Source organism: Dermacentor variabilis, chromosome 1, assembly GCF_050947875.1.
Source record: "Dermacentor variabilis isolate Ectoservices chromosome 1, ASM5094787v1, whole genome shotgun sequence".
Classification (NCBI taxonomy): Eukaryota; Metazoa; Arthropoda; class Arachnida; order Ixodida; family Ixodidae; genus Dermacentor; species Dermacentor variabilis.
Genome location: NC_134568.1, coordinates 204,520,321 through 204,546,500, shown reverse-complemented (window position 1 = coordinate 204,546,500; position 26,180 = coordinate 204,520,321). Strand labels below are relative to the sequence as shown.

The 26,180-nt window shown below is 48.2% G+C and overlaps 1 protein-coding gene across 2 annotated transcripts in view; it reads left to right on the top strand.

Annotated features, from left to right (window-relative positions):
• Ac76E (adenylate cyclase type 2 Ac76E) overlaps positions 1-26,180 on the top strand; it is a 944,861-nt gene that overhangs the window by 891,200 nt on the left and 27,481 nt on the right. For both annotated transcript variants that reach the window (XM_075703570.1, XM_075703577.1), the window contains exon 13: positions 1,242-1,326. In XM_075703570.1, coding sequence (XP_075559685.1) covers positions 1,242-1,326 — 85 coding nt within the window. The remainder of the gene's footprint in view (positions 1-1,241; positions 1,327-26,180) is intronic.

The window sequence follows — 26,180 nt, the reverse complement described above, 5'->3', positions numbered from 1 at the left end:
ACGTCAAACCAAGAAGACCGCTGCGTCCCCATTCCTCTCTCAAGGACCGACGCCGCGAGGCAACTTGGCATTCTAGCACGCACGATCTCCTTGGCAGAGTGGAACACCGCACATACAATGCGTACAAGACTGCACAGACTAAACCCGTCACTTCAACTCAAACCTCCAGCGGGTCTACACCGACGTGAAGCGTCTCTTCTGTGTCGGTTATGGCTTGGAGTTGCCTTCACGAATGCCTACTCAGCACTAATTGGAATGGCTAATACTCCTGCATGTGATGTTTGCGGATGCGAGGAGAACATTGACCACCTATTGTGCCATTGTCCACAATTTCAAGCACAAAGACAGTCTTTGTCCAACACATTGAGGAAACTAGACGATCGTCCTCTGAGTGAACAGACCATATTAGAGCACCGTCCCGACCGATCATCGGCTCAGAAGGCAGTGAAGGCACTTTTGTGTTTTCTCAGAACTTCTGGTTTGCTCGAGCGACTCTAACTGAAGTGCTGTCCGTACACGTATCTACACCTTCTCTCTCCCTTCTTTCTCTTCCCCTTCTCCCATCCCCCAGTGTAGGGTAGCCAACCAGACTATTGACTGGTTAACATCCCTGCCTTTCCTGAATTCTCCTCTCTCTCTCTCTAGTCAGAGGCATGGACACCCAAATTTTGTGAATCAAAATTGCAGTATATAAAGCTCGAGACAAGCCGCAAAGCGAAAAACCTTTTCCGGCGCTACGGAGAGATGCTGAAAAAGGAAAAGGAAGAAACCAAATGACTGCGTGGACCGAATATTTTTGTTGAGCTGCAAGGCAGCAGATAAACTGGTATACGCGTCCGGGAAATAGTCAGTGACAGCCGTTGTTTCTTTGTCTTCCTAACTGATTGAACTGTTTTCCGGTGGCGACGTAGGTTCCATTATTTATTCTCACAGGACAGCAATGTAAAATTGAAGCAATAATAGAAAGCCCTTCTGCAGTAATAAAAAATAACATAACAGCTAAGACGGCGCTCGCGTTAAGTCTGACGGTGGAAATACAAGCTGGCAAGAGGGGAGTCATGTGAAGAAGAAAAGGTCGCTTGCAGTCCGAGGATCTACACATAATGAAGGCATCATTAGCGGTCTGTGCTGAAGCGAACGAGAACATGACGTACCAGTTGCGCGAAAGCGGTGTGCGCGTGTTGCATAGTGGGCGAGTGGACGGGGCCACTGACTGGCTCCCTGCTTCTCCCACACCGCAGGCACTTGATGCTCCTGTGCGTGCTCGCCTCGGCCTCCATTGTCCTGGGTGTGCTTACCTTGGCCGCATGCACGCGCCAGTGTCAGGTAAGCACTTTTGAGCCTCTCGTGCTGTAAGCCGTTTGTTTAGTTTCACGCTAATGCAATCTATTGAGCAAGTTTCTTGCTTTTGTTCCTGTTTCTTTTGTTTCGTTGGCCGCAAGCAAGCACTTTCTTATTGCTCTCGCAATGTGCGATGTGCTGGGTGAGTGACACTTATCAGTGTCTGATTTGCACTTTATATGTTACCTGAGATGTGACTATGTAATGTGAAATCAGGCGCTATTTTTTTTTTAAATTCCGTAGTCTACCCTACAGCATATGCGGGGAGTTGCACTCACCAGGAGGTGAGCCGAACGAGTAGTACTGACCGAGTGGACCTCCGTCGTTTCGGTTACCGCAGTGTGCCGTCAGCCACGCACAATGTAGAACAACTGCGATGGGGGCGAATCGGAACGAATTTATTTTGAGAAAAGCGAAGAAAACACAAGGAAGCAGCACATCTCACCACTGAAGAACATCTACTTTCGGCGCAACTGCCAGCGTTTATGAAGTTTCCGCGCATAAACAGCAAAAACATATGGCGTTTCTCTCGCACACATCGCAAGGGAAGAAGGGGCAGGGCAGGAAAAGCAGGTGTACCCATAAAAAAAAAAAACCAAAAAGAGAAGGAGAGAAATAAAAAAAAAAGGAAAGTGCGTGCGCATTCCGCCACCGACACTTGCTAAGAAAGAAATCATGGGGTCTTACGTGCCAAAAGCATGATTTCATTACGAGGCACGCCGTAGTGGAGGAATCCGGAATAATTTCGACCACCTGGGGTTCCTTAACGTGCCCCCAAATCTAAGTACACGGGTGTTTTCGCCCCCATCGAAATGTCGCCGCCGTGGCCGGGATTTGATCCGGCGATCTCTTGCTTAGCAGCCCAACACCATAGCCACTGATCAACCACGGCGGGTTTCTGAGAAGAACATAGCTGCCTGAAAGGTTCCACCTGTTGCGCGCGCATCCGGCGCGAGTTCGTGGTTAGATCAGTCGTCATTTATATTATGCTCAAAAGACTGCGCAGTATTTTACAGCGCTGTGCACCTTGTATTTGTAGCCAAGAAGCATTGCTCCATCCCTGCGGATGTAGGAATGCGCTTTCTGGTATATCCAGACGCGACTATCCCGCCGATCAGCGTTAATGGAAAAACATAGCACGGCGTCTCGCAGCAGCCACACTGGTCCAATTAGTCACTTGCACCGTTTCCTACAGCACTACTGTAACCACCAGCTTTACCCACTCTTGCACTTGCTATTTATTTATTTATTTATTTATTTATTTATTTATTTATTTATATCTTGCAATTTTGGCCCAGCTTAATTTTAGTTTTGTGAGCTTAACTATGCGCCCAAGTCCCGGCGAATACAAAATGAGTCATAACGCTTTCGTTTACACGCCGAAATCGTGTTCTCCGTAGTTTCTTCGGGGTGACTAAAGCTGGTAACATAGCCAGGGCGACGTATTCAAATTCAAGTTTATTTACCAGACAACATGCTGGAAGGTCCGCTGGGCTAAAAGCCGTGAAAACGGCTTGACGGGGCCCAGATGACTGCTACATGGCAGCAGCTAAACAATGTTCACAGGTAGAGGCTAAGATACGCCGTGACAACGGCGAAAATGAACACATGCAGATTACAATACATAATACAACATATTCATAAATCACAACTAATACACTTGAAATGCGATGCACATGGAAATGCATGTGCAAATTACACCACATAGTACAGCATATTTATCACTCACACAAATACACTGAAAGTGCTTCAAAAAATTTTAAGGATTTTAATGACTGATTTCCAAGGAGTATTGTAGATATCATTTATAGATACTGAATCTTTTGTTAGCAAACAATAGAACAAAAGAAAGAACGTAACTGTTTCTTTTACTCCACCTGGTTGTGTTTTCATATGTGTTTAGTGTTGCTGGGACGTTGTATGCCAAGGTTTGATACCTATAAGTTGTACGAAATCGAGGTACAGACTATATATGGGAGTTTCTTGTAGGTACTGCAATAACACGACGCTCTAGTTTGATACTGATAAGGCTGTAATGAAGTTCAAGAGTTCTCTGTTTGAAAAGTGGAGTGCGTTCAACAAACTATATGAGTAAATGTTGTCAACCCGTATTATACTGAAGCCTTCAAATTCTTCGCAAGTGGTTCCCAGACGTTCTATGTTTCTAATGTCGTGGATTATCCTTTTTTGTAGAACAAGGATTTTATTTGTTTGTTTTTGTTGTTGTGCCCCATGTCAACGTACAATAATTTAAATGAGAGTTAAACAACGCCTGATATATTTCAAGTATAGCCCTGAGTGGCAGCTGAATACAGCAGTGATAGACGACTCCTGTTACAGACGAGATTTTCTTACAGAGGTAGTTAACGTGAGCATCTCAACTTTAGTTCGATGAAAAGTAAACCCCCAACTATTTTATACGTATCAACAATATCTATTCGCTGTGAATCAAGAAGTAACGGCTGGTGAGTAGTCACTATCCTATTTTTAGCACGAAATGTAACGGCTTTAGTTTTATTTGGATTGATATTAAGTCGATTCATTTTTGACCACGAGGAAATCTCCGAAAGCACATCATTAACTTTAGATATTAATTGGTGCAGGTTAGCGTCAGAGATTAGTGTCGTTGAATCATCTGCGTACATTACGTAGTTAACTGTTGTGCCCATGTTCACGATATCGTTGATATAAGCATTGAACATCAAGGGGCTCAGAATACTCCCTTGCGGTGCACCGCAAGTGATAGGCAAAAACGACCAGCTACATATACTGATGTGTACACTTTGTAATGTATCTTGAAGATAGATTTAGGCTGAAATAAGCAATTACCACGAGTGCCAGTTGATTCTAGTTTGTGCAAAGCAATACTATGGTAAAGAAAATCAAAGGCCGTGTTGAAATCTCGAAAGATATCGAGTGTGAATTCGTTTTTTTTTTTAATGTGATTAACTATAGCTCCTTTCAATGTTAGCAGTGCAGTATCAGTCGACCTGCCGCTTCGAAAGCCAAACTGTGCATCTGTTAGAACATTAAATTTATTGAAAACCCGCGTAATTCGAACAAAGATATTTTTTTGGCACTTAGAGAAGACAGGAATAGGTCTGTAATTACTTTCTATATTAAGATCTCCTCTTTTAAATATGATTTACACTCTAGCTCTTTTCATAGCTTCTCGAAAAACTCCAGATTAGATAAATAAGTTAAAGATATATGCAATAATTTGTGTGATGAAGCGCATAACATGCTTAATTGGAAAGATGTGCAAATTATCGGCATCGAGTGATTAAGTATTATTTAAGCACATAAAAAAGGTGCACTTCATTTTCATCTGTTCGAGAAAGATGCTTTGCTTCATATTACTGCGTCCGGCACTTTGTCAAATTGACAAATGCCTCGACAGTGCCTCGGCACTTTGTCAAAGATTGTCTCGAAACTAACTATAGTGGAACATTGGTAGAGACTACGGTAACTATGGCCCCTCCAGAACCCATGCGCATGCGCAGTGCAGTGAGCATGCTGAGATCGATCTCATTAAACCACTTCATATTTCACAATTTACCGTTGAAATGGAGGAACTTACGGAAAACATTATAGACCAGGTCATATTACCCGCCGCGGTGCCTTAGCGGCTATGGTGTTGCGTTGCTCAGCAAGAGGTGGCGCGATCAAACCCCGGCCGCGGCGGCCGCATTTCGATGGGGACGAAATGCAAGAATGTCCGTGTCCCGTATATTGTGGGCACGTTAAAAATCCCCGGGTGGTCCCCGGAGTCTCCCGCTACGGCGTGCTTCATAATAAAATCGTGGTTTTCGCACGCAAAACCTCAGAATTCAGTTCAACTTAGTCATATTGATGACGTCGTCTTAGAGCTAATTGCTCTAAAGCCGCATCAGTAAGGCATTTCCGCACTAGTCCTGCTTTCTTCATTTGTGTCAAAATAATAAATAAAACAGCTTTCTTTTTTTTTTGTACTACCGTGCAATGTATGTGTACAATATCTAGCGATGAAAATGTTAGCGCCACCACTCACAGCCACGGCGACGGATGTAAAACATCCTTCCTACCGCAGGCGTGACGTGGTAGGTAAACGTGTGAGAAAGAAATTGTCCAATAAATGTGCGTACAGCGCAAGGTTGAACGTAGACAGAGGCAAGCATTAACGCATTCCTATGGGATGGAATGCAAAAACGCTCGTGTACCGCGCACTGGGTGCTCGTTAAAAAATCCCAGGTGGTCAGAATTATTCCTGAGTCACTCACTACGGCGTGCCTCATTAGCAGATCGTGGTGTTGACGTGCAAGATCCGACTATATATATATATGATGTGTGTGTGTGTGTGTGTGTTTGTTTGTGTGCGCGCGCGCGCGAAGGAAGTAGTTCTTCAGATCCGGCATTCAATAAGTGGAAAGTGCAGGCCCACGTGAACAGGCAAAAACTAACAATTAATTTTGATGTTTATGCCGGGTTCCGGCCTTCATCAGCAGTGCGATTGCAAGCACCCAGAGCGCAATATATACATTTTCTCTGTCAGAGCGAAAGAGAGAAAAAGAAGAAAAAAAGAAAGAGTAAGCGTAGGCGGCCTTTGAATACCAACACACATGCATTCAGAGGCGTCCACGAGGGAGGGGCGTGAGAAATATAAAATGGAAAGACGCAGCCAGTGAAATACAGGGTAGCGGGTCACATGTTAGCATAGAGCGTGCGAGGAGTCGCAGCTGCCAGAAGAGTGTTGCTGTTGTTCTTTGTTTGAAGTTACTTCAACTTCTGTGAGAGCACGAAGACGGTCAATACAACCTCACCTGTTGATGACACCCATCCTGTGACCTCCACTAACATTTGAATTCCGCGAACTGCATTCCATTGCATTCTTTGTACAGGTACCCTTTGTATAGAAAGCAGTTTGCCCGCAAATAAGAAATATACCACCTGCCCATTTCTGTATACATATATAGATACTCCGTTCTATGCGGACTCAAAATACCGTCGCAACTGGAAACTAGTCCCCCACGTGAAGGAAGTCAGGAGCACACATAAGGTACAAAGGTTCGTAAAGGAACAGAAAGAAAAGCACGCTAGTTCACTCTGTGCAGTATTTTGCAATAAAGTAATCGCGCACACATCGAACATGCTATATATATATACATATACATATATACATATATATATATATATATATATATATATATATATATATATATATATATATATATATATATATATATATATATATATATATATATATATATATATATAACTGTATGTCGCACTGGGCCAAACGTATCTTGAAAGATGAGCAGCATAAGTTCGCAGTTACCTTTGGTTTATTTACTCAATATTTTCGGTCGGTGGGCCGACCTTTTCCAAGGGATACAGTAAATTCTCGTAATGGCCTTTTTATATGTTTCTTTAGGTAGAGAAAGATAAACACGCAATTAAAGAATGAAAGGACTGAAAAAAGAGGGATAGGGAAAAAAGAATGCAAACCGCCTGAGGGATAGGGCCTAGGGCCAAGGAGATAACTCGTTTCTAATGGGGTTATTCACGGCGCATTCGTCAACCCCTCATCATTGGCAGTGTACAGGTCCGTGACACGGTCCCCGTTACGCGTGCTTTTACATGGTCGACGAACACGCGAGCTATTTTGTGGTGTCCTGATTGAATTGAGTAGAATGTGTTGAAAAAAAAAAGAAAAGAGAGAGAGAGAGAGAGAAAAGCCAAGAGGGCGGAAGAACTCACCCGTTTATAGCGAGGTTATTCGTGGTGAATTCGCGGCGTCATTCCCCTCATCATTGGTAGTGTTCAGGTGGTATTTGACACATTCCCCAGGACAGATGTGAAGGGGTCATGGGGTGAGAGGCGTAAAAAAATTACTTCGTGACCCGTGCTTTTACATGACAGACGAATACGCAAGCCATTTGGTGGTGTCCTGATCAAACAAAGACGTTCACGTGGACGTGACGCGCACGCCAGAAAGGATGTTCCACATCCGCCGCTAAGGCCGTGAGTGGTGGCGCTGGCCAACACTCTCGGGTTAGTTCTATACTCGTGGACAACTTTTTGTGGCTATGAAGCGAAAACTAGAGAGGCAAAGCGCGTACAAGTCAGAGCGCTTCTGAAAAGAGTCTCGTGTTTTAATCCACGTTAGTCTAGGCTAGGAAAGAGAAAACATAATCACCTCATTAGCAACAGTTCAACAAGGCGGAACACACCACTGAGTTTAAAGGTTTACCTATTTTGCGGCTTTTCCCTTCCGCGTCTGGGGAAAGCACGTGGCAGCTGTGTCGATTCAGCGTCTGTTCCGAGCAACCGAAAGCACTGCCAAACGCTGCCGGACTACTTGGCGCGGTAACACACGTGCAGCAGCCACGCGCGCGTAGCTTTCCCTTCATAGCCACAGAAAGTTGTCCGCGAGTGTGGAAGATAAACATACATACCCCAGAAAGTAGGGGAAACAGCGCCGCGGTAGCTCAGGTGGTAAGAACATCGCACGCGTAATGCGAAGACGTGGGTTCGTATCCAACCTTCGGCCAGTTGTTTTTCCATCCACTTTCATTTCCATTTATTTAACGTTTCTTTATGTCATGTAAACACTGCAGATAATTTCCCCTATGCTGTCCTTCGTGTCATTGTTTGTTGGCTCCTTATGATATGACTAATAAAAAACGGGCTCCTCTCTTCTCGTTCTTCTCGATATATATATATATATATATATAGGGGTTTTCTTCAAAGTTCAGCACGCAGGACCCGACGTAAAATACGCAGGAAAGAGACGACGAACTTTTTGGGAGACTTCTTTTACTTAACGTTTTCGGCTGGTGGACCAGCCACTGTACTCTGACGAAGGCTGGTCCACCAGCCGAAAACGTTAAGTAAAAGAAGTCTCCCAAAAAGTTCGTCGTCTCTTTCCTGTGTATATATATATATATATATATATATATATATATATATATATATATATATATATATATATATATATATATATATATATGTGCGTGTGTGTGTGTGTGTGTGTGTGTGTGTGTGTGTGTGTGTGTGTGTGTGTGTGTGTGTGGATATATTGTAACGCCTTGGTTGAGGCGAAAAGCGAGGACACCGGATTTTTTTTTTTTGAGGGAGGGGGGGCGTAGCGTAGGACGAAACCGGTGTTGGACTGTTTTTCCCAGACTCATCCATCTCACCCATCATCTGTAAATAAACACGCCTCGTCCGTAACAGTTTTGTGGCGGAGGTGCTGAACCACCAGATCTACGCCGAAGCCGCCGCCTTGCTGGCCTGCCCCCGTTGCCGCTGGTGGTCGACATGTCTCGTGGTGATGCCGAAACCCGTAATGTCCCCATTCCTGCAGCTGCAGCCCATGCCCTGGTTACAGCAGCCCCTTCGGTACTTGCCTCAGCCGCGGCTGGTCCCTGGCAGCGTCAGTACCTGATATAGATCCTCGTATATTCGGTGGCAAATCTGGCGAGGACGTGGATGAGTGCCTCACACACTACAAGCGGGTGAGCAACTATTACCATTGGGATGCAGTAACTCAGCTGTCCAACGTGTTGTTTTTTTAACGGACACCGCGCTTGTGTGGTTTGACAGCCATGAGCACACCCTCGGGACGTGGGATCGGTTCGTGTCCGGAATAACGGAGTGTTTTGGGGACTCAGTCGCGAAGAGGAAGCAGGCTGAACAAACGCTGCTGCAAAAAGACCAAGACCCAGGCCAGACGTGCTCGACGTATATTGAGGCTATATTGAAGTTCTGCAAGACCGTCAACCCTTGCATGTCGGAGGAAAATAAGGTCGGCCACCTCTTAAAAGGAATGGCTGAGGATGTATATCATTTCCTCATCGGCAATGAGAATCGTGGCACAGTAGCTGACGTCATGCGGCATTGTCGTACATTCGAGACCCTGAAGATTCGGCGTATCACGCCTAAATTAGGTCGATTACCGACTACCGTTTCAAACGTTGGTGACTACACGTCTTTTGATCTCGCGTGTACAATACGCGATATTGTGCGGGTAGAGCTCACCCGACACGCGCGCTCGACACCTTATGATGCTGCGCCAATTCCGGGCCCCTCTTATCATGGTTCTATCGCTGCAACTGGCGTCGAGGACTATAACTACAGTTCTCGATCGCCACCGAGGCCGCAGCGTAATCGCTACCGAGAGTCGAGGTACGAACACCGCTTCAGCTATCCTCGTCAGCAAGCCGTTACACACCAGGATCCACGTGAAGATGCGTTTGTTCCCCAGCGCCGCGACAATGCTTTCAGGAGTACAGTGCGTATCGCCAACCTCCTGTGTGTTACTGTTGTGGTGCTACCGGGCACATAGCTCGGTTCTGTCGTCGGCGCAGGGAGACATCACGATACGATCCGCCATCAACGTTTCCTGGCGCCGGCAATGGTCACAACAACGATCCCTGGTCCGCCTATCCCGGAGCGCCTCACGGCAAGTGAATCGGCTCCCGCTTCTGACCGTAGTTTGACACCGCTATTTGGATCTGACTGCTGGTACGATCTGTTGGGAACTCGGCGCTGACGCCCGTGGTTGTACCTGGGTCGCAAGCCCCAAGGGTAGCGTTGGCCTGGCGGCCTGGGGTACAACTGCAAGCATCCGAAGGTCCCGGCAAAGCATGAGTCGACAGGTAACAACGAAACAACTTGTTTATTTTAACATCGCAAAGAGTTGGCGGTCAGGTTTGACCGAAGTAGAGAGACGGGAGAGCACTTCACTCAACAGAAGAAATCGGAGCCCTCTTCTGGCGTCCGGGGGCAGCTGTTTTTATACTCTCGCAGTTGAGGGCAAGAAGGAACCCCTCAAAAGACGAGCACGTGAATGTACAATGGGCTAATGGTGACGCACACTGTCGTAGCGACGCCGTAGCACCATGTCGTGGCGCTGCGCACGATCTCGTAGCACCTGGTCGTGGCGCTGCGCAGCACACTGTCGTGGCGCTGCGCAGCATACTGTCGTGGCGCTGCGCAGCACACTGTCGTGGCGCTGCCGGTCGGACACAATGACTGTAACGAGAAGATGGTCCCTGCTTTGGCATCGCCTGTTTCGGGCACAATGACTGGAACGAGATCCCTGCTTTGGCATCGCCTGTTTCGGGCCCAATAACTGGAAGGAGATCCCTGCTTTGGCCTCGCCTGTTTCGGGCACAATGACTGGAACGAAATCCCTAGGCGGTCGCATCGCCGCAGACGCGCCTGGAAACACCTGGCGATGAGTGTTGCGGTGACGACGATCGGGCCAAAATGTCCGCCGCCCCGCCGCCGTCGCGCCGGCAAAACCACGTGTCGCAGGCGAAACGCAACAGACCGCCCCGCCGGGGAAAGGAGATCCCGATGGACAGGGGACTGCATCCGCTGTCCGGAGGGATGTCGCTCGATGATGCTCATAACCGAAGTCGGGCGTCCCTTGACGTTTCTTGAGCGCAGCGCACAGAGAAGGCCTCGTTCTCTCGTTCAGGTTCGCACGGGACACTGCAAAGTGACTTCGGGAGAGTTCACATTTTTGTTCTCGTTCCCGGCAAGCGTTAGAACTACGCTGAAAACTCAACCGCTCAGTCAGCAAGCACGGCACAACCCTCACTAAGCCCTGCCAGGCTCTTTCCCCTTTTTATACCACTGCCTAGTTCCTTACAGTAGTCTAGCATCACTCAGAACGCGTCCACAAATTGAAAAATTGCACTAGAAAGCATATCATCACTTTGAAACACTAAACAAAAGCAATATGTTAAAAAAAATCCTGCCTCAGGAAGAAAAACATCAGTAACAAACAATTTTGAGGCTGATTCCTACGTTAGGGGCTTCGACTTAAGCCATCGGCGTTACCGTTGAGACTCCCCTTTTTGTAACGCACCTCAAAGGAATATTGTTGTAAAGCGAGGCTCCAGCGCAGGAGGCGGCCATTTTTGGGAGAGATGGTCTGCAGCCATTGGAGAGGGCAGTGATCTGTCTCAATGATAAACCTCGAGCCGGCTAGATAGCATGACAATTTCTGAACGGCCCACACGAGACATGCACACTCTTTCTCGGTGGCGCTATACGCCTGCTCACGACTGGTCAGCTTACGACTAGCATACAGGACGGGGTGTTCTACTTCTCCATTTTCCCGTTGGCACAGTACAACGCCCATGCCTCGCTCACTAGCATCGCACTGAACAATGAACCCTTTTGTATAGTCTGGCGATCGTAGCACAGGCTGGCTTGTTAGGGCACTCTTTAGGGCGCTAAAAGCTCTTTCCTTTGTCTCGTCCCAGACGACTGTTTGAGGCTCTGTCTTTCTTAGAGCATCCGTCAGGGGAGCCGCGATATCAGAGTACCTAGGGATGTACCTCTGATAGTAGCCGGCGACACCTAAGAACGACCGAATATCGGTCTTTGTGCGCGGTTGCGGAAAGTCTCGCACAGCGGCCACTTTTATTTCAGAGGGGCGGCGACGACCCTGACCAAACACGTGACCGAGGTAGACAACCTCGGCCGGTGCTAACTGGCACTTAGGAGCCTTTACTGTCAAGCCTGCTTCGCGCAGGCGGGTTAGCACTGCCCGCAAGTGTGTCATATGCTCAGACCAGGATGCGGAGAATATCGCTACGTCGTCTAGATACGGTAAAGCGAATTCTTGCTGTCCCCGCAACACTTTATCCATGAGACTTGAAAAACAGTATGGCGCGTTCTTCAAACCAAAACTCAACACTTTAGGACGGAATGTTCCCATTGGTGAAATGAACGCCGCATACCTACTAGCCTCTTCTGTAAGTGGAACCTGCCAATAACCCCTGACAAGATCTAGGGTGGAAATAAACTGAGCGCTACTAACTTTCTCAAGGCGCTCCTCGATGTTAGGGATCGGATAAATTTGATCCTTAGTGATGGAATTAAGCCTGCGGTAGTCGACGCAAGGACGAGGTTCCTTGCCCGGTACCTCAACTAAAATCAAAGGGGAGGTATAATCACTCTCACCTGCCTCAATAACACCGAGCTGTAGCATTTTCTTTACCTCAGCCTCCATAATATCGCTCTGGCGGGGTGACACCCGATACGCCTTGGATCGTACTGGCTCTGTGGAGGTAAGTTCTATATCATGAGTAAGTACAGAAGTCCTACCAGGCCTCTCAGAGAACAGACCTTGAAACTCTTGTAATAGCTGGTGTAGTTCGGTTTTCTGCTCAGGCGACAGCGGTGCTTTACTGATAAGGTCACTAATGACTTGACCGGTGTCTTCCCTGTTCGTCACTGAGCCTAGTCCCGGAAGCTCGACCGGAAGCTCTTCAGGAACGTTTACCATCATGCACACCACTGCTTCCCTTTGTCTATAAGGTTTGAGCAGATTACAGTGGTAAACTTGCTGTGCTTTCCGCTTTCCTGGCAGACTTACCACGTAGTTAACGTCCGACAGTTTCTGAACAATTCGCGCTGGGCCCTCCCACTGCACGTCTAGTTTGTTGTTTAGCGATGTGCGCAATATCATGACCTCATCGCCAACCTCAAAACGACGGGCCCTGGCTGTCCGATCATAATAAACCTTGGCCCTCTGCTGGGCCTTTGTCATTGCTTCACCTGACAACTCCTGTGCCCTTCTTAAGCGTTCGAGGAGCTTAAGCACGTACTCCACCACGACTGGGTCGTCGCCCCTACCTTCCCATGATTCTCGAAGCATGCGAAGCGGAGATCGAAGCGAGCGACCGTACACCAGTTCAGCTGGCGAAAACCCCGTAGCCGCATGCGGCGCGGTCCTTAAAGCAAACATCACCCCAGGCAGACACAGCTCCCAGTCAGTTTGATGTTCAAAACACAAGGCTCTCAACACGCGCTTCATGACGGAGTGGAGCTTCTCAACGGAATTCGACTGTGGGTGGTACACGGAGCTGTGTAGCAGCTTTACCCCACACCTTTCGAGAAAAGTTGTCGTCAAAGCGCTAGTAAACACTGTGCCCTGATCTGATTGAATTTCTGCAGGAAAACCAACTCGCGCAAATATGGACAGTAGTGCATTAACTATCTCAACTGAGCTGAGTTCTTTAAGCGGCACTGCTTCAGGGAACTTTGTCGCTGGGCAGATCACAGTCAAAATGTGTCTGTACCCCGTGGCTGTTACCGGCAGAGGTCCCACTGTATCAATAACGAGCCGTCTAAAAGGCTCCGTAATGATAGGTACCAATTTCAACGGCGCCCTCGATTTGTCCCCTGGTTTGCCCACCCGCTGACAAGTGTCACATGTCCTCACGAAATGGTCTGCGTCCCGAAAACACCCTGGCCAATAGTACTCTTGCAAGAGACGGTCCTTAGTTTTCTTAACTCCTAGGTGTCCGGACCACGAACCCCCATGTGACAAGCGCAACAGATCCTGACGATAGCATTGAGGCACGACCAGCTGATCGAACTCCACTCCTCGGCGGTCTAGATACTTCCGGTACAGGACTCCACCTCTTTCCACAAAACGCGCAGTTTTCCTGGCGATACCTTCTTTGACATTGCAGCGCACGTTTTCCAGGCTGCCATCCTTTTTTTGCTCGGCTATCAAAGCCGTCCGGCTGACTTTTAGCAACCTATCAAGTCCGTCTGACGTAGGCGCGATGAGCAAATCAGTAGATAGCTCTTCTAACTTTCCCGCGTCGGGATTTTCCTCTCCAGTATCTGGCGCCTTCAACGCTACAGACTCAATTTTATTCTGTTCGGGCGTGCTCTGAATATCAGCTTGCTGCGCCTCTGACCCTTTTTCGTTGTTTGATAACGTCGGCCCCGCAACTACCGCCTTTGCAGCGAGCTCCCGAACCTTCGACCTGGTTAAGGCCTGAACACTAGCTTCACCAAACAAAAGCCCCTTCTCGCGCAGGAGGTGATCGGACCTGTTTGAAAATAGGTACGGGTACTGGGGTGGCAGCATAGATGACACTGCCGCCTCCGTCTCAAGCGCTCCGAAAGGTCCTTCAATAAGCACTTTTGCTACCGGCAGACACACGCTATGAGCTTCCACGGCTTGCTTGATCCACGCGCACTCGCCCGTGAACATATGGGGTTCTACATAAGACGGGTGAACTACATCCATCGTAGCTGCGGAATCGCGAAGCACTCGGCACTCTTTCCCGTTCACGAGGAGGTCTCGCATGTAAGGCTCGAGAAGCTTCATGTTCTCGTCCGTGCTGCCTATTGAAAAAAACACAACTTTTGGTGTTGTTTCCGGACACTGCGCCGAAAACTGACCCGGCTTCTGGCACGTATAACAAACGCCCGCTCGCCTCATCTCGAACCGCTTTCTGCGTTCGGCTTCGGCTGCCGTCTCTTTACGTTTGGTCGGATTGCTTTCACTCGCATCCTCACTACGCGTGTCCCCCTTAAATCTCATGGGCGTGAACCTTGGCCTCTCAGACTTGGAGCCAAATTCACCCTTTTGACCGTCCTTAGCTCCGCGAGCTCGACGCGTCACAAACTCCTCGGCTAGCTCAGCGGCTCTAGCCACCGTACTCACGTCTGGCCTATCCAAGACCCAGTATCGCACGTTCTCCGGTAACCGACTATAAAACTGTTCTAGCCCGAAGCACTGCAGAACTTTATCGTGGTCACCAAACGCTTTCTCTTCTTTGAGCCACTCCTGCATGTTCGACATAAGCCTATACGCAAACTCTGTATATGACTCACTTCTGCCTTTCTCATTTTCCCGAAACTTCCGACGGAACGCCTCCGCAGACAGCCGGTACTTTTTTAGCAGACTCGATTTTACTTTGTCGAAATCCTCTGCTTCCTCTCTATCCAAGCGAGCGACTACGTCGGCCGCCTCGCCGGGTAACAAAGTGAGCAAGCGCTGTGGCCACGTTTCCCGAGAGAACCCCTGCTTCTCGCACGTTCGCTCAAAGTTAACCAGGAACAAACCAATGTCCTCTCCAAGCTTAAACGGCCGCATCAGGTCAGTCATTTTGAACAATACGCGTTCTCCTGCACCGTGTGCCTGACTTCCATTACGAGCGCGTTCCATCTCTACCTCGAGACGCTTCATTTCCAAAGCGTGTTCGCGCTCTTCTTTTTTCTCTTGTTGCTCTCGCTTTTTCTGTTCTTTACGTTCACGCTCTTCTTTTTCTGTCTCCCTCTCTTCAATAGTCTCAAGGCATTCCGACAGCTCGTCATCCTCAGCCTCTAACTCAAGAATAGCCTTTAGCAGTTCAGGTTTTCTTAGTTTGTCTGAGACATCCAGACCCAACTCTCTTGCAAGCTCCAACAATTTCGGTTTGCGCAACGACTTCAAATCCATGGCTGCTCTGAATGCTGCTTTCTCTACTGCTTACTATTGTCTTGCCGCAAACTAACCCGGCAGCAACGACAACCACAATTACCAGCTCTGTTTCTGACACTAACAAAAAGCCTGGCAAAGCTCAGAAGAAGAAAGTCCCGCACTCACCAAACCTCGCAGTCAAGAGTTCCGCGCAGTCGTTCCGCTGCAGGCAACCAGTCGTCACACAGGGCTCGTTGCACTGCTCCCGGATCGTCGTTGAGCTGCTCAGCATACAGTCAACTGCATCTCTTTGCTGCTGGCCTCCGTTGTCGCGATCTCGCCGCTGGCAGACCGTTGTTTGAAGTCGTAGGCGATCTCACCGCTGGCAACCAGATGTTTGGATCGCGACGCTGGAGCGATCGGATGGGAACTCGGCGCTGACGCCCGTGGTTGTACCTGGGTCGCAAGCCCCAAGGGTAGCGTTGGCCTGGCGGCCTGGGGTACAACTGCAAGCATCCGAAGGTCCCGGCAAAGCATGAGTCGACAGGTAACAACGAAACAACTTGTTTATTTTAACATCGCAAAGAGTTGGCGGTCAGGTTTGACCGAAGTAGAGAGACGGGAGAGCACTTCACTCAACAGAAGAAATCGGAGCCCTCTTCTGGCGTCCGGGGGCAGCTGTTTTTATACTCTCGCAGTTGAGGGCAAGAAGGAACCCCTCAAAAGACGAGCACGTGAATGTACAATGGGCTAATGGTGACGCACACTGTCGTAGCGACGCCGTAGCACCATGTCGTGGCGCTGCGCACGATCTCGTAGCACCTGGTCGTGGCGCTGCGCAGCACACTGTCGTGGCGCTGCGCAGCATACTGTCGTGGCGCTGCGCAGCACACTGTCGTGGCGCTGCCGGTCGGACACAATGACTGTAACGAGAAGATGGTCCCTGCTTTGGCATCGCCTGTTTCGGGCACAATGACTGGAACGAGATCCCTGCTTTGGCATCGCCTGTTTCGGGCCCAATAACTGGAAGGAGATCCCTGCTTTGGCCTCGCCTGTTTCGGGCACAATGACTGGAACGAAATCCCTAGGCGGTCGCATCGCCGCAGACGCGCCTGGAAACACCTGGCGATGAGTGTTGCGGTGACGACGATCGGGCCAAAATGTCCGCCGCCCCGCCGCCGTCGCGCCGGCAAAACCACGTGTCGCAGGCGAAACGCAACACCGCCATACGCCTGATTGCGCCGCTCGCCTTCACCGCGACGGCGGCTCTCATCACCGCCACCGGCGGGAAACTAGCCGGCGCGTCCGATGTAGGTGAGGTCGCACAAAATGATTTATCTCAGATGCCTCCGCAAGTTACGATGCTTAAGAACAAAATAAACATATTAATAGATGGAGCATGTGCAACGGCTTTAGTGGACACTGGTGCAACCATTTCTGTTATGAGTCGTTCCTTCAAAGATCGCATTGGCCGCAAAGTTGCTTTCTTGGTACGAGTCAACAAGATTTCGTGGTCTCGGCGGGGAAATACTTCATCCTCTCGGAGTTTGCCTCGTTAACGTCTTGTTGGCCTGAAAGGTGTTCCCAACTGAGTTCCTAGTTCTGCAGCGGTGTACACACAAAGTCATTCTCGGTATTGACTTTATCCAAGAGTGTGGTGCTTTCGTCGACTGTGGCACCGGTGAACTTTCAGTCAGCAGTAAAGTTGTTCCTGCCCTCGGTGACGAACTGCCATCCGCGGAAGACACACTGGTTGTTTCCGAAGAACTGACAGTGCCACCATGGTCCATGCGGTCAGTTACCGTGTTCGCTTCCGCCTCTGCCGTATCTGCCTTTGACGGTGTCGTTCAACCTCTGACTGGTCAGTGTGCTAAGAAAGACATCTTAGTGCCTCGCTGTATTGTGTCGATTAACAACCGAGCCACGTTTTTGTGGGCACTTAACTGTTCGCCAGTGCCTGTTATACTTCTTCGAGGAATGAAGCTCGCCGTCTTTGATGATGCCATCGGAAATTTTATCACTGCCCTTACCGACGAAAGAGGTAAAAAACGCTTGACCGTTTCCAAATGCAGTTGCTCCTATGAGTCGCAGATTCTGAGCTTGGTTAGTAAGAACCTACGGTCACATGAGTGACGAAAATTGGTCGAGCTATTGGAAAGACATGCTTCTGTGTTTCACTGCTGCGAAAAAGGAGAAGCGACCATCTTTACCCTGTTCTCGAGCTCAGCCCAGGATCGGTACAAGCTCTGCTCATCCGGTCCGGCAAAAACCTTGCCGACTGTCGTCATCGGAGCGGAAAGTTATTGCCGAACAAGTTCAGTATATGCTGCAGAAGGGCGTTATTGAAGATTCGCGCAGCCCTTGGGCGCACCCGTCATTCTGTTTAGGAATAAAGACGGTTCTTGGAGGTTTTGCGTTGATTAATAATATTTGGGGTTTTACGTGCCAAAACCACTTTCTGATTATGAGGCACGCCGTAGTGGAGGACTCCGGAAATTTTGACCACCCGGGGTTCTTTAACGTGCACCTAAATCTAAGCACACGGGTGTTTTCGCATTTCGCCCCCATCGAAATGCGGCCGCCGTGGCCGGGATTCGATCCCGCGACCTTTTTTGCGTTGATTATAGACGACTAAACACCTTCACCAAAAAGATATATATCCATTGCCTCGGATAGACAATCTCATCGACTGCCTGCATTCGGCTTCTTACTTACTTCGGCTTACTTCTTACTTCGCTAGATCTACGATAGGGGTAGTGGCAGCTCCCCATGCACCTTGCCGACAAGAAGAAGACTGCATTCGTGACACCCGATGGACTGTATCAATTCAATGTTATGTCGTTTTGGCTTTGCAATGCTCCCGCTACTTTCGAAAGATTTATGAACTCGATTCTTCGCGGTCGGAAATGGGAGGTATGTTTGTGCTATCTAGATGACGTCATTTTCGGACGTACTTTCGAAGAGCATAACGCCCGTTTAAGTCTCGTTTTAGACTGCGTCGAAAAAGCCGGCTTGGTTTTGAATTCAAAGCAGTGCCTGTTTGTCTAACGACAGGCATTAGTACTTGGTCACCTGGTTGACAAAGATTGTGTCAGGCCAGAGCCCCGGAAAATGGAAGCAGTCAGTGCCTTTAAGGCACCTCAGACACTAAAAGAACTCCGCAGCTTCCTGGGATTATGCTCCTACTTTCTACGGTTATTTCCCAGATTCGCGGACATTGCTTATCCATTGACAAGTCTCTTGCGAAAAGACACTCCATACGAGTGGGCACCTATATGCGACGCGGCATTCTCTCAAGTTTCTGCTGACATCAGAACCCATTCTTCGTCACTTCGATCCGTCTGTTCCTACTGAAGTGCACAGTGACGCCAGCGGAACCGGCATTGGAGGAGTGCTTGTGCAGCGCCATACTAATGAAGAGTATGTGGCTGCCTATGAGAGCCGTTCTCTCAGCATGGCTGAACGAAACTACGCTGTGACAGAGCAAGAATGCTTAGCGGCTGTATTTTCTGTTCAGAAGTTTTGTTGCTACCTCTACGGGCGCCCATTCACCATTGTAACCGACCATCATTCCTTATGTTGGCTTGTTACCCTCCGTGACCCCTCCGATAGTCTAGCACGCTGGGCTTTACTGCTCCAAGAATTTGACTTCATTGTTTCGTACAAAAGTGGAAGACGTCATGCTGACGCTGACTGCCTTTCTCGCCGTCCTCTGTCGACAACGGAGGATAACGCGGATAATCTCGACACATGCTTTGCTGCTGTTTCTCACACGTTTCCTGACGCCACCGTTTTCCATCGGGAACAGCGCAATGACTTATGTTTGGACCCCCTATTCGCCGATGTCGACAGTCCCAAGGCCAGTGGCCGCTTTTGGCTTCGCGAAGGATTGTTATACAATACAAATTACTCAGCAAGTGGCGCCCGGTATTTACTGGTTGTTCCCGAAAGCTTGCAATGTGACGTTCTCCGTGTCATGCATGATGATACGACGTCAGGACATCTTGGATTCATTCGCACCTTACATCGAATACAGGAGCGGTTTTACTGACCTAAGATGCGACATTGTATTAAACAATACGTGTCGAGCTGCGACAAGTGCCACTGTCACAAGCGACCTACAGGCGCTCCGCAAGGCCTTCTTCATCCTGTAGCGCCGCCTACTACACCTTTCGAGCAAGTTGTTATCGACCTGCTAGGACGATTTCCACGATCTTCTATCAATAATCGCTGGGTCATCGTCTGTGTCGATCACATTACCAAATACGCGAAAACTACTGCGATATCCACCTCCGCAGCCGCTTGCGTCGTAGCCTTCTTGTTACGCTACCTAATTCTTCGCCACAGTCCGCCTCGTGTAATCATCAGTGACCATGGTCGCCAATTCGTCGCCGACGCCGTGGAACAATTGCTTAGACTCTGCACTTCGCAGTTCCGCCACTCAACAGCATATCATTCCTAGACGAGCGGCCTTGTCGAACGTACCAACCACACCCTGAACAACATGCTGGCTATGTAGGTATCATCCAATCACAAGAACCGGGATGACACCTTACCGTTTATCACCTACGCCTACAATACAGCGAAGCACGAAACCACGGACTTCACACCTTTCTACCTGCTCTACGCACGGGCACCGGCAGCTGTCTCGATACCATTTACCCTTTTACGCTCCATACAGAGGACTCAGTTGCCGAAACTTTGTGCCGTGCTGAAGAAGCCCAACAAATTGCTCGTCTGCGTACATTGGCATCACAAGATCGTTCCAAACAGCGGTATGACCACCGCCACGACTCCGTTTCATTGGAAAAAGGTGACTGGGTGTGACCCCTCAGCGCAGACGCGGGTTAGGCCAAAACTTCTTGGCTCAGTGAACCGGACCCTTCACAGTCATTGACCGCATTAGTGATTTAACGTATGTGGTCGCCCGTGTAAGGTCACCAGGACACCGCTCTAGTGCTACTCAACTTGCGCACATTACGCGCCTCAAGCGGCACCACACTGTCACTCAGCCCTTACTACCATGGTGGGCTTCGTCTGCGAAACGGGGAATGTAACGCCTTGGTTGAGGCGAAAGGAAGAGGACGACGAATTTTTGGGGGGCGGAGCGCCGAATGAAACCGGTGCTGGACTATTTTTCCTAGACATATATATATATATATATATATATATATATATATATATATATATATATATATATATATATATATATATATATATATATATATATACATACATATATATATATATGTATATATAGTCATATCACGAGAAGCCAACAAACGCTGACACCAAGGACAACATAGGGGAAATTACTTGCGCTTAATAAATGAAATAAAGAAACGATAAATTATTGGAAATTAAAGTGGATGAAAAAACAACTTGCCGCAGGTGGGAACCGAACGCACAACCTTCGCATTTCGCGTTGAGCTACCGGGGCCTTGTTTCCCCATCCACTTTTCTTGGGTATTTATGTGTGCCAGTAGAACCCTGGGAGTGTAGTAGTGTAGTTATATATTTGGTACTAAAACCCCTTTCATCTGGTTTATATATAGGTATTATATATATATATACTACCTTCAATGTGTGCGTGGTTACTTTATGGCAAAATGCTGCAGAGAGTGGACTAGCGTGCTTTTCTTTCTGCTGCTTTACGAACCTTTTGTACCTTATGTGTGCTCCTAACTTGCTTCACGTGGGGAACAGTTCCCAGTTGCCGTGGTATTTTGAGCCCGCATAGAACGGAGTACGTCAGGCTTGCTAGCTTGTTTTCTTTATTAGGAAATTGTTAATACGAAAGCTCTTAATTTACGGAATGCCGTTTAAGTGATGGACAGTAGTGTTCGACGTAACGCAAAATATGTAAACAACAAGAAGCGGTAGACCAGAAATTAAAACATCGCCATATCTCAGCATCATGCAATATCCATCTCTTCATGACGATGGCAAAAACGGCAATGAAACACACAGAAAGACATCAGATACCTTCTTTGTTGCAACAACATGTACAGTAAAGCACTTTAATAATAAAGCCGTCGAGAAACAGAAAAGAAAAAAAATGATCGCTACATCAGCACTATCGCTTTAATTAACGCTAGTTCATCATTTGGCCCGTACTTCTTCGGCAAGGATTTCTCTCTAAGCACAATTCGATTATACTTCCTTTCAAATAGGTGAAAATAGCTTTTAGCCATTCATCACAATCTACCATAATCACTTATGTTGTTACTTATGCAGTAAGGTACGTGGGATGTCCAGGCCCATCCCACGGAACACCATTCGATTAATTGATTGGACCAATTTTACTTCCACCATGGAAGATGCTTGTCGAGAGGGCTTGTCCTCTGGATTAGAGGAAGCAATCAAGTCTGCAATGCTTACACGCCGCGCGCACGGTCACGGTTTCGTCGAAGCACACGGAATTGGATATAGAGTTGGAGCGACTTCGTGCACTCCGTCGTCGTGCGGAGCGGCGTTACCGGTGTACAAAATCCATCGAAGGCCTTAGGACAGCCAGACGACTACAAAAGAAACTTCAACGTCGCATGGATAGATTGGCATCTCGACGTTGGACAAGGTTTTGCCAGTCACTAGACCCCCGAAAGCCACTTTCCCACATCTGGAGAACCACACGTGGTCTACGTTCCTTCCCTGAACAACGCTTCCCATTCAAAGCGCTGGCGCTCTTCCAGGGGCGGCTAAAGGCTGATGTTGCAGAAGACTTTTGTGCAAGGATCGCTCGCCAAGCAACCGGTCCAGGCTTTCGAACCCCCAGTCGCATCCCTGTTTCACGTGACGGCCGCATGGATCTTCCTTTCATAATGGAGGAACTAGAAGCGGCTCTTGCTCTACGCAGGCGTTCTTCATCCGCGGGACCAGATGGAATATCCTACCGCGCCTTGAACAACCTGGGTGATGGCGCACGGAGAGAACTGTTACATCTCTACAACTTATCTTGGCAGGATGGCATGGTTCCCGAAGAATGGAAGATAAGCCGCTTGGTCCCTCTCCTGAAGCAAGGCAAGTCCCCACTTGAACTCACCTCATACCACCCAATAGCGCTGGCCAGCTGTGTGGGAAAAATAATGGAAAGATTATCCTTGCCCGCTTGGAGTGGTACCTGGAATACTACAACATGTTACCGAATTGCATGGCTGGTTTTCGTCGAGATCGCTCTGCAGTAGACAGTGTTGTTGATCTCGCTACGTACGTCCAGCTTCAGAAGTCACGCAAAAGATTATCTGCAGCTTTGTTCTTGGATGTCAAGGGGGCATACGATAACGTATCTCACGAGGCTATCCTCGATGCTCTTGAGATGGTTGGCCTAGGTGGTCGAGTTTTCCAATGGATTTCTCATTACCTCTTTATGTGATCGTTCTTTGTCTGTACCGGTGATGGTAAGACCGCACGACACTACACGTACCGAGGTGTTCCTCAAGGCGGTGTACTAAGCCCTACCCTATTCAACCTCACACTCATTGGTCTCGTTGATCATCTGCCAGCAGCGATCAAGATATCAATGTACGCCGACGACATATGTATATGGACCTCAGGTGTCACACGTCCTCAGATACGTGCAAGACTTCAAAAAGCTGCTACTCTAACAGCTATATACCTCCGCAACCAAGGTCTTGAAATCTCGTCAGACAAATCTGCACTGATGGCGTTCACTCGCAAACCAATGACACCCTACGCCATCTCAATAAATGGCCAGATAATTTCTTATGAGAAGACTCACAAATTTCTTGGCATAATCATTGATAGAGATCTCTCATGGAGCCCGCACCTGACCTACTTGAAACAGCGTCTGACAGCAATCTCCCAACTTTTCAAGTTTCTGGGAGGAAAGACTTGGGGAATGTCAGTGCATGCAATGTTGGAATTGTACAGGGCTCTTTTTCTGGGCTTCTTGAGATACAGTTTGCCCGTACTGACCAACACCTGCCACACAAATCTTCGTGCTCTACAGGCTATTCAAGCTCGGGCTCTCAGGGTTTGTCTTGGTTTGCCAAAATGCACATCGACAGCAGCGACTATTGCGACTGCCCGGGATCAATCTATACAAACACACATTGCGGTAGAAGTGTTGAGAGCGTACATTAGGCACGTTTCCCGTGCCTGTTCCCACCATCTGGCAGCACTACCGTCAGAAAGGCCGCAGGCATCATTTTGTACTACGATTTCGGAGTATTACACCTGCCTTCCATCAGGCTTCACCCCCGCGATTAAGTTATCTATTGCTCCATGGTGTTTGGCTCGACCCGCAGTGCACCTCACCGTATCAGGAATCAGGAAAAAATCTGAGCTGTCATCACCTGCTCTTAAACAACTAACTCTGCTCCTTTTGCACGAGAGGTACGCCGAACGCGTACATATTTATACTGATAGATCGGCAACTCTCCAGTGTTCCTCTGGAGCCGTGGTCTTCCCAGCGAAAGCCACCACCATCAGTTTCAAGACATGTCACCCAACAACACCGATGGCTGCGGAACTTGCAGCTCTTCGCGCTGCACTTCGTCTCGTCATCCAAGAGCAACTTCGAAGATGGTCAATATTCAGTGACTCGAAGGCAGCACTGCAATCTTTGATATCGGCCCTGCGGCGCGGACCACACGAACAACTGGTATTTGAGATTAGAGAAGTAATCCATACCTTAACTGAAAAAGGACACCAGGTGACATTTGAGTGGGTTCCAAGTCATTGCGGAGTCATAGGGAACGAACACGCTGATAACGCTGCTCGGTCGGCTCTTCAAGGGGACGAAGAGGAGCCGATACCGTTATCAAGGACAGATGCCGCTAGAAAACTTCGAATGCTCAGCCGTGATATCACGTTCTCCTTGTGGAACGCAGGAAGTTTTCACAACAACCGGCTGCACAACCTAGACCCTTCTCTACGCATTTGCATTCCAGCTGGACTCTGCCGTCGCGATGCTACCCTGCTTTGTCGATTATGGCTAGGGGTGGCTTTCACCAGGTCTTTTGCTTACCGAATTGGATTGGCCGACGACGCCTCGTGTGAGGACTGTGGTAACGAGGAGACTTTTCAACACCTTCTTTCTGACTGCCCTCGCTTTAATTTACAGAGACAATCACTCACAATGGCGATAGCGCGCTTTGGCCGAAGACCTCTCACAGAGGAACTTATTTTAAAATGCCGCCATCACAAACCATCGCAGCAGAGGGCGACGAGGGCACTGTTGCGGTTTTCGAGGGCGACAGAATTGGACAAGCGGCTGTAGCCTGAACAGATGTTGATAGTGCTGCAAGTGTCAGTGTGCTGTGCGATGACTGTATGCGGTGACAGTGACCGATTGTGATTGTGTGTCTATGCTCCTTTCTTTCCTTATCTCTACTTTCTTACCAGTTTACCTCCCCTTCCCCTCTCTCCCCAGCGTAGTGTAGCAAACCGGATCTTTTTCTCTGGTTAACCTCCCTGCCTTTCCCCTTTCCTCTCTCTCCCTCTCCCTCTATACAGTAAATAATTGTATATATTCGTTTTCATTAACTGTAGACGCATTTGCCATATCAGAAAAGAAAGGACACCGAAGTCTGTGGGACTCCAGGGTTAAAATTTGGACTGGAACTTCCATGCACTATATAGGCAGGCTGTATATTTAACGAGATTCTACGGCATTGCTAAACGAAAAACCTCCAACATTATCGAGCCCGCACGGTCACTAAGGATAACACCAGAAACAAAACAGTTACATTTCGCTTATGAATGGACTGTTTATTTGGTTCGGGCGCCTCATTCGCCTAAATGAGAAAGAACAAACTTCCATGCTATAAAAGCTGGAACAACCAGTGCACATACCCAGTTGCCTAAGAATGAGGTAGCCTAAATTAGGAAACTCGAATACGCCGTTCAATAGGGTACGTTATTCCATTAAGAAGGCAGTGTGCTATATATATATATATATATATATATATATATATATATATATATATATATATATATATATATATATATATATATATATATATATATATATATACAGCAGCCTATTTTATGTGACGAAGGCCTCTCCCTGCAATCTCCAATTACCCCTGTGCTGCGCCAATCGATTCCAACTAGCGCCCGAGAATTTCCTAATTTCATCGTCCCGCCTAGTCATCTGCCGTCCTCGACTGCGCTTCCCTTCTGTTGGCACACATTCTGTAACCCTAATGGTCCACCGGTTATCTAACCTACGCATTACATGACCGGCCCGGCTCCATTTTTTTTCGCTTTATGTCAGTTAGAATATCGGCTATCCCCGTTTGCTCTCTGATCCACACCGCTTTCTTCCTGTCTCTTAACGTTATGCCTAACATTGTTCGTTCCATCGCTCTTTGCGCGGTCCTTAACTTGTTCTCGAGCTGCTTTGTCAGTCTCCAAGTTTTTGCCCCATAAGTTAGCAACGGTAAATTGCACTGATTGTACGCCTTTCTTTTCAATGATAATGATAAGCTTCCAGTCAGGATCTGGCGATGTCTGCCGTATGCACACCAACCCATTTTTATTCTTCTGTAAATTTCCTTCTCATCATCAGGGTTCCCTGTGAGTAATTGAGCTACGTAAACTGACTCCTTCACAGACTCTAGAAGTTGACTGGCGATCCTAAACTCTTGTCTCTTGTTCCCTTGCCCGG